This window comes from Vigna radiata, chromosome 1 (assembly GCF_000741045.1).
Source record: "Vigna radiata var. radiata cultivar VC1973A chromosome 1, Vradiata_ver6, whole genome shotgun sequence".
Classification (NCBI taxonomy): Eukaryota; Viridiplantae; Streptophyta; class Magnoliopsida; order Fabales; family Fabaceae; genus Vigna; species Vigna radiata.
The window spans coordinates 36256445-36266014 of NC_028351.1; the positions used below are offsets into that span (position 1 = coordinate 36256445).

The following is a 9570-nucleotide window of genomic DNA, read 5'->3' on the forward strand; positions in this document are numbered from 1 at the left end:
ATGTCAATTGTCAGTGATTGATCTTCTGTATTCCTCTAACTTATTGATATTTAGTCATTTACTTACAAAGTATTTGTTTTGTTATATAATCCTATATTATCTAAATATATTTAATATTTGAGATTCAACATTGTATTTAGATTTTTATCGTATGAGTTGTTTGATTATTGAAGTAGTTTTATACATATTAAAAGTATTGCATGAAGATGAAAATGCATTAATTTTTCATGTTAAATTTTTGAAAAGTAATCTGTTTTTAATTTTTAATGTTTTCTGTTAAAATGTAAGAAAATATTTAGATATTAATGAATTTAGTTCTTAAGCGTTAATTTAAACTTGACGAACATATAGAATGGTAGACGAAATTTTTATATTTTAAATTTCGTTGTGTACTACTTCTATTTTACGAACTTCATCTTTTACAATTATTTTTTATAACGTTATTAAAAAAAAGTCAGATATATACTGGAATAAGTACAAAACCAATTTCATCAGAGTTGAAATTATTTTATAGATATTTCTTGTTTTTTTTTTAAGTTTTCTAATAAATTTAAACATGATATTTTATATGTTCTTTAAATCATTCATATAGGACATTTTTTGTCTGGTAGTATAGAAAGGAAAATAAAAAACTTTGATTGAATATTTTCGATTATAAAGTTATCAATTTGTGGGTTTCTTCTAAGCCGTCAAAATGAGTCACCACCTGCGAACCAACTCGGCTTATCACGGGTTTGGACTGGATTGAGTTTGAAAAATTGAATTTTTTTTATGCGAGTTAGATTTAAATCCGATTCATTTAAACCCGGCTCATGCGGATTGAACCCATGGTGGGTCGGGTTGGTCCACCAACCCATCTACCTAATTTTATTTTTTAATTTATTATTTTATTTATGAAACCCTAAAAAATAAAATAATCTCTTCACTTGTACAAAAAAAGTAACATCTCCTCTCATAAATCACTTTCACGTAACTTGTTCTCATTTACTGTGTTGAAATTTGTTTAAATTTGAATATAAAAAGTTTGTAATTTTTTTTATTTAAAAAAAAAATCGTAATTAAATGGGTTAGTGAACCAATCTGTTTATCCACCAATCCGTGGTCAGCCGAATCGAATCGAGCCGAGTTACCCGTTTTGACAACTCTTTCTTCTTTAGACAAATTATGGAGACGAAGCATATAATGATTAGAATTTACGTACTATATTTAAGAAGAAAATATCCGACAGCGTATGAGAATGTACATTTCCATTTGAAGAAAAGATACAAAAACTTCACATCGTATGCCTCTCTGTAAAAATTTAATATGAGACAATCCATTTCCATTTGAAGATAGGGTTCGGAATATATTTTCACATAAATGGTAATTAATTGATTAAGATCTATAAATTGTTTTAATTGTAGAAAATTAGGAATTAATTATTGAAGACAACAAGTTCAAATTTAAACTATGATCTAAATAGATGCAACCTGTTTGCGATCTTGTTTGTCCTGTGTAAACAGGTGTTTCCAGGGCATTGTACTCCCAGGAAGGTATGTGCTAAACCAGATTAATTACTGCAAATACATTAATTTATTTATTTACACAATCATGCAAATTAATACCACAGATCTATATTATTCAAACTGAAACAAATTAATTACGTGAAATAGATGATGTGATCAATGGAATTAAACTAATTTTCAAATAATATTATCATTATCACTAATTTAACGGAAAATATCACAAATGTTACGTTAATTCTATTTAATAAATATTATGAATTAAATAAAAAAACAAATATAGAAATACTACTTAAACCTAATAATATTATACAGGGTAAAAGTTGAGTTCGTTTGATTTCTTTCTATATATTTTTTTCCCGTTTCCATCGTCTTCAACCTCTAATTCAATTTCTCAATTTGGTGTATTGATTGCACTACTCTCTTCCAGCTATACATCAAACTTCGAAAAAATTCTTATGAAACTCACTTTATGGTATGAGATTCATGTGAAGCAGTTGTAAGAATTTATGGTCATCAAATTGTAGTCAAAGATGCATTTCATCGTGAATAATGTTTCTTGACATTTTCCAAACAACGTTGAAATGCTTCAGCAATTATTACTTTACATCACCAATGGTGAAAACACATTCTTTCACTCTTCTCCAAATCAGGTCCCACTGGTGAATCCTCACACCACCATGCCATTTCATTCTGCTATGTAAATCCACCTCTTCCACTTCATTCAATACTTAAACCCCCACACTCCTCCAATACGCTCACTTTCTCACACCCAAATCGCTGATTTTTCTTCTTACAAACACCACCATGCCCAGTGGTGATTCAACTTCACCCTACCATCCCACCACCAAACCCTCAAAACCAAACACTCACTGCAAGAAAACAAATCTCTATTCCCTCGTAGCACTCCTCTGCATTTTCTCATACACCTTCGGTGCGTACCAGCAAACCTCAAAAACCGCACAACCCACAACAACGCTTTCAACAAAACCATGTTTCCAGAGCGTTCCCTCCACCTCCCACTTAGATTTCTCCTCTCACCACAACGCCACTTCCGCCTCTCTCCCTCTTCACACTTCCACATTTCGCTACCCTCCCTGCGACGTGTCGCTCAGCGAGTACACCCCATGCGAGGACCACGCCCGCTCCCTCCGCTACTCGCGCCACAGGATGGTGTACCGCGAGCGCCACTGTCCGACCAAGACCGAAGCTCTCAAGTGCCGCGTCCCCGCGCCGCACGGCTATCGTAACCCCTTCCCGTGGCCGGCCAGCCGCGACGTCGCGTGGTACGCCAACGTGCCGCACCGCGAACTCACCGTCGAGAAGGCCGTGCAGAACTGGATCCGCTTCAACGGCGATCGCTTCCACTTCCCCGGCGGCGGCACCATGTTCCCCGACGGCGCCGACAAGTACATTGACGACATTGGGAAGTTAGTTAGCCTCCGCGACGGTACGGTGAGGACCGCCGTCGATACTGGCTGTGGGGTACGCGCGATTTTTTCCTCCTTTTATTTTTATTTTTAATTTTTGGTTCGTTGTTTCATGGTTAAGAAAACGTTTTTTCAAAAAAGGAAAAATATTAAAGTGGTCTTTTAGATTGGGTTGGAACATCTTTGTGCATGTTAATGTTTTTACTTTTTGTACACGAATGATGATGTTTCCACCGTTTGGGACCCCACCCCCCTTATATATAATTTCGAAAATTAAAGTGATCACTCATTAGGAATTAAATCAATGTATTACTTCTACTTTATAATTGTTTGTAAATATTACACTACTTTTTATTTTTTTGTTAATCATTAATATCATATTCTTATTATATCCAATAATTTGAAGTTGAGATTAGTAACATTTTAAATGCTTTTATTTTTTTTTCTGATAATTTTTTTAAGAATAAAACTATTATAGAATTCCAATCTCCAAAATCGATAATATTTTAAATATATAATAGTTGAGTTTTGAAAAGAATAAGTTAGGTTTAAATGTCATCATCTTTACTGCACCACATGAAAAGAAATGGGCCTAACCCTAAGGGTCTTATTCTTTAACTATAGATAGGTTTTACAGTAATCTTACGAGATGCGATGTTGATAGGTTTTCTATTAGAGTAACAGTAAGATAATATATTTTTACATTCATTTAATATATAGTTATATAGTATAAGAGAGTAATATAATCATACAATAATAAATTTTTATATTATTTTAAAAAAAAGTAAAAAGAATAATATTAAATAAATATAAAAAAAATTATGAATGTTAAAATATATATTTTTTATAATAAGTTTAGTAGAAGACTGTTTAACTGAGAAAAGGGTCGCATAGTAAAACGAGAAAAAACGTACAAGGCTCACGAACTATCATATACATAATTTTATTCGTTTTTACAGCAATTATTTTAAAGTTATGTGATTAGATGTGTACAATTATACTCTAGTGAAAATGCTTTAGATTCCAAAATGGATATTGAGATTAGGGTGAGTTTGTCTTCTTCTGGGGACGGTTTTTGGGATAATTCTGTAACTTTGTGTGTGATTTGTTCGTTTCTGAAACAAATGGATTCAACGCAAGTGCATCTGCCTGGCTTTCTGGCCTTTATAAAAACGAGTAATGATACTCTCTTGGATTTTCTCTATTAAATATTTCTTGTGGTATAAATTGTACACTTTGTTTTTGGAATCGAAATTCCAGCTAACTGCACTTTTCTTTTTCTAATTTCTAAGTTGGTATGAATTTTGTGTTTGATTTTCTTTGATGCTACATTTCCTATTTTGTGAACGATCACTTTAGAGATTACGTGATACTCAAGAACTAGTAAGCTGTCGTTATAGTAGTTAGAATTATTTTTTGCTTTGGACCTCTATAATAATTTTTACAAAGATCTTAATATAGCAACTGTTTTTTTTTCTTTTTCTTTTTGTGTGTAAAAATAAGTGTATTCCACAATTGAATTAACCGGGCGAGGATGTGCTTGACGAGGTAAACTAAGACCGATAGTAGTATAACTGAGATTCCAAACTTAATATATTATAGTTTACTGTGATTTATAATCATTGATCGCGTTCAGCTGGAAGTGGAAACATATTTGAGTTGGTGATTATAATAATGCTATTCTTTAATTAGTTTATTCCCTAACGAGGCATTTGTCTGGTTAATCACAAACCAGATGTACTTTTCAACCTAGGTTTTCGATTCATGTATTTAGTATGTTACATTATGCTATTATTTTAAGTGATTTTTTCGCGGATCACATGTGATGTCCCGATCACATCTTAGGAAGATTCATCTGCAATCTTGCTCAATAATATGTATGTGTTGTGGTTCAAAGGACCGAAAGGGTAAACATTAGAAAAACCTGTTACTGACTCAAAGTCTTAGAAGTTATATTACGTAAAAAAATGGCTTCTTTTGTCAAGAATAATCTTAAGAATCTGAATTTCATTGGTGAACTGTGTAATTGGCCATATTTTAATATTACCAAAAGCTTTGATATGCAGGTTGCTAGTTGGGGAGCCTATCTCCTCTCACGTGACATCATAACAGTATCAATTGCACCAAGGGACACCCATGAAGCACAAGTTCAGTTTGCTCTTGAAAGAGGGGTTCCTGCATTAATTGGAGTCCTAGCCTCAAAGAGGTTGCCTTTTCCTTCCAGAGCCTTTGACATGGCACATTGTTCACGATGCCTCATTCCATGGGCTGAATACGGTATCAATATTCTCACCCACCAAATACCAAATATGGTAGCCCTCTCTTCAAAAGAAAACTAAATAAAGAAAAAACAAAACTAAATAAAGAAAAAATGGTTTCATAGGTATTTTAGTCTACGAATATTTTGGTTGAGTTTATATAAATTGTCAAATTAGACTTTATGATAACGTTTTATATAAACTGTTTTTAAGTTATATCTCTTAAGGATATACAGCAGTTTAAATATGATCTTAATATTTTGATAATTATTTTTAACAACTTTTTGACAAAAAGACATGTGTCATCATTTTATTAGTTTGTTTGAATTCATGTTTAAAAAATATTTAAAATGGACCAATCATAAGCTATCATGTAAAAAAGTTTTCAAAAAATAGTTGTTAAAAGAACTTTTTTTTCTTTTAAATAAGGTATTGTGAGAGGGAAAAATTCTTTTAACAACCTTTTTTTTTTTAACAATTTTTTAACAACGTATATGTGGTTATAATTAGTCAGTTTCAAATATTTTTTTAAAAATAAATTTAAACAAACTAATAAAACAATGATACGTGTCTTATTATAAAAAAATTATAAAAGAAGTTATTTAGATATCATATCATTGTGAAAAGAGTAAGATTAATTTAAAGTGACACCTCATATTTATTGGGACTCTGGACATGACTTCAGAACATTTTATTGTTTTGGACAATCTACTTCACCAAAATACATGGGTTTTTGTGTAACGAGGGGGTTTTTGTGTAACGAGGATGTCCATGTAATGTTTTGGGTATTGGTGTAAAAGTAAAAAAGCAAAGTGCATCTGGAAAAATTGTCTGTGTTGTTTTATATATTTAAGCTAGAAAGAATGAAGCTCTATGATTCAAAACTAACTTGTGCTTTTTCTTTCTTTTCCCACTCGTGGAATTAGACGGGCTTTATCTAAATGAAATTGATCGAATTCTAAGACCCGGTGGATATTGGATTCTATCTGGGCCACCAATTCGTTGGAAGAAACATTGGAAAGGATGGGAAAGAACAAAAGAGGATTTGAATGAAGAGCAGACCAAAATTGAGAATGTAGCTAAAAGTCTGTGCTGGAACAAGCTCGTGGAGAAGGATGATATAGCCATTTGGCAGAAAGCCAAAAACCATTTCGAATGCAAAGCGAATCGCAAGCTCACTCATAACCGACCTTTCTGCAAGGCACAGGATAACCCTGACAAGGCCTGGTATTTTCCCATTGTTCTTGTTTGATTAAACATTTTCCATCTGTTTCTTATTTTTGTTAGGAAAATGATATTTTAATATCATTTTTTTGAGACCATTTTGATATTGTGCATAATTAACATGTGGATAATTTTATTAAAATAATCTGTGCACTTCGTAAAAGAAACTGTCATCCAATCACAGTTTCGCACGAATGAGAAATTTGTTAATTTTTTAATTACTATTTATAAGTCACACATATTATGATTCCTGATTAGTTTGTAATGTAAATGTTTTTCATTGAACGTGTATAGATACTAAACACTGTTTTAAATACATAAACCTCATTAAAGATTTTTAAACTTAGGGTCTATTTACAGGGTACATAATGTATGTACTGACAGTAAAAAAATTCAAGCTGTCATCCAGCGACAAATTGTTATGTATGTTAGTTTGAATGACTTTACGATGGTTGTTTAACGATTATTTTTTTTTTTAATCAACAAATAGTTAATTTTTTAATAATAGTTGAAATTTTTTACAGTGGATAAGAACTACTATCTAAATACTTTAAAATTTTATGAACTTCGTGAGCTCTTTAACTTGAGTTTTTTACATTCACTTTTCAGGTACACTGATATGCAAACATGTTTGAGTCCCTTGCCTGATGTATCCAGCAAAGAAGAAACTGCAGGTGGGGCATTGAAAAACTGGCCTGACAGACTAAAAGCCACCCCACCAAGGATTTCTAAGGGGACCATAAAGGGTGTTACCCCCGAAATTTTCTCAAATGATAACAAGCTGTGGAAGAAAAGGGTATCATATTATAAGAATGTTAATAATCAGCTAGGAAAAGCTGGGAGGTATCGCAACCTTTTAGACATGAATGCTTACTTAGGTGGATTTGCTGCTGCTCTGATAGATTCCCCTGTCTGGGTCATGAATGTTGTTCCTGTTCAGGCCAAGGTTGACACACTTGGTGCAATATATGAAAGGGGGTTGATTGGAACATACCATAATTGGTTAGCTCAGTTTTTCTTTAATCTTTATTTGATGAAATCCGTTCCCTTTTGTTTTCTCTCTGTAAAATGTTTGCGGCCATCATAATGTTGCAGGTGTGAAGCAATGTCTACTTATCCCCGAACTTATGACTTAATTCATGCTGATTCGGTGTTCAGCCTCTACAGTAATAGGTATTATTACATAATGAAATTTTCAAGTAAGTTTAAAATTTTGGACTTGTCCTAGCTATTAAATCACAATAAAAAAGTTGAGTAAACTACTTTATCCTAGTTTTGCAAAACACTGTATTTTGGTTCCTGGAAATTTGAGTGATTTTGAATGTCTGACATGAAACTAAACAGAGAGTTGTTCTGTTTATGCATTGTAGATGTGAATTGGAAGACATACTGCTGGAGATGGATAGGATTCTTAGACCAGAAGGAAGTGTAATAATTCGAGATGATGTTGATATATTGGTAAAGGTAAAGAGTATAGTGAATGGCATGGATTGGAACAGTCAAATTGTGGACCATGAAGATGGCCCTCTTGAAAGAGTGAAACTTTTATTTGCTGTCAAAAACTATTGGACATCTCCACTTCATCCCCACAAGAATAGTTAAATACATAGTTTTAGCCATTTAGATGCCCCTTTTATCAGTTTATCTCCTTTGTTGTTAATTTAGTTTTTTTTTTTTTTTGTAAGTTTTTAATTGTTATTATCTTTGTAATTTTTACTTTTTTCTTTTCTTTTGGGGCACGTGCTTGCATATTTTGATATTTAGTTGATTGAAAAAATCACTTTTTAACTTCTCCCAAGTTAGCTTCACGAGAAAGCTGTTTCATTATATTTGAAGTTTTTTCCTTATAATTGTAACAATAAAGATTTGTAGTTTAAAGTTGAAGTCATCTTAAAAAGTTTATTTTTAATATTTAGTATAATTATTTAATATATAAATTATAATACACATGTTTTAAAAAATGATATTCTTTTTATTCTTGTAAATACAATTATTATTTTATAAGATAGTGTGGTTATGATGGCTTTACCTATAAAATGAATTGACTTATAAATCAATAATGAGTCTTCACTTTAAGTGTAGCATCTCATTTTAGTAAAATAAAATTATCAAAATAAAACATTACATATATGTTAACTTACTAAAAACTATAAATTACTGATAAAGAAGATCTCACTTAGAGAACAAAACTCTATCTATGTCCTCTCTAAGCTCACACCATTTAAGGTGATCATTATAAAGGAGAGAACACAAACAAAGACAAAAGTAAGGGTAAGCTAGTGATACAAAACATTTTCATAATACATCAAAACATATTGAACATTTTATTTAAAATTAATCAAACACTTTATGCATGACAACCCTTTGACCTGACTATCCGGATTAGTATAAATATCGAGTTATGACAATTTGTGCACTTGTTCTACTGAAACGCATGACCCATCCTAAGCTTCCACACAACAATATGTTTTTTTTTTTCATGAAGTATTAAGTAAAATTAAAAATAATTCTTGGTTAAAATTTTATACAATTTGGATTTCTGATTTTTTAAAAGTATTGATTTTAGTTTTTATTTAGTCAATGGTGTTAAAGTTTATATTAGGTGGCAAATGGCATGCCATGTGCTTTTTTTTTATAAAATAAATTTTTTGTGTCAACTTCACTTCCCTATAGAACGAAACTGAAAGTCAGAAGTATCAAAGCTAGCAAATTCACTTGATGATATATACTTGATAAGTGATGGAACTTCTGGAGAGCCTTGTTCTACGATTTCACTATTTATGTTGTTTTCCATACTAGACCTAAAAAAGATATATATGTTAGACTTCCTATGCACTAATTCATGAAAAGTTACAGCAAATAAGATTCAATAAAATTTCACATAAAGTTTTGCCACAAATTAATAGAATCTCATTGGTGAGCACATAACCATATATATTGAAATTAGATTAGAAAAATGAGTAAATGGTATTGGTTAAACTTGAGAATTAAACTGTAAAATAATTCTAAAGGGCTTGATTGATCCCTTTCATAATCTTCTATTTATAATAATAAATTGATACAAGAGTACATGATAATTAGAGTAACCCTAGACATAATATAATCATGATAATTAGAGTAACCTAGACACAATATAATCATGATAATTAGAGTAAC

General features: G+C 31.5%; 1 protein-coding gene across 1 annotated transcript; it reads left to right on the forward strand.

Moving 5' to 3' along the window:
- The first annotated feature begins 1907 nt into the window (after nucleotides 1-1907).
- LOC106771562 (probable methyltransferase PMT16) lies at nucleotides 1908-8273 on the forward strand. The gene is made up of 6 exons (XM_014657907.2): nucleotides 1908-2987; nucleotides 4999-5209; nucleotides 6117-6417; nucleotides 7024-7416; nucleotides 7510-7587; nucleotides 7785-8273. The coding sequence occupies exons 1-6, from the start codon at nucleotides 2310-2312 to the stop codon at nucleotides 8014-8016; spliced, it is 1893 nt and encodes a 630-aa protein (XP_014513393.1). The 5' UTR covers nucleotides 1908-2309; the 3' UTR covers nucleotides 8017-8273.
- Nucleotides 8274-9570: the final 1297 nt, after the last annotated feature.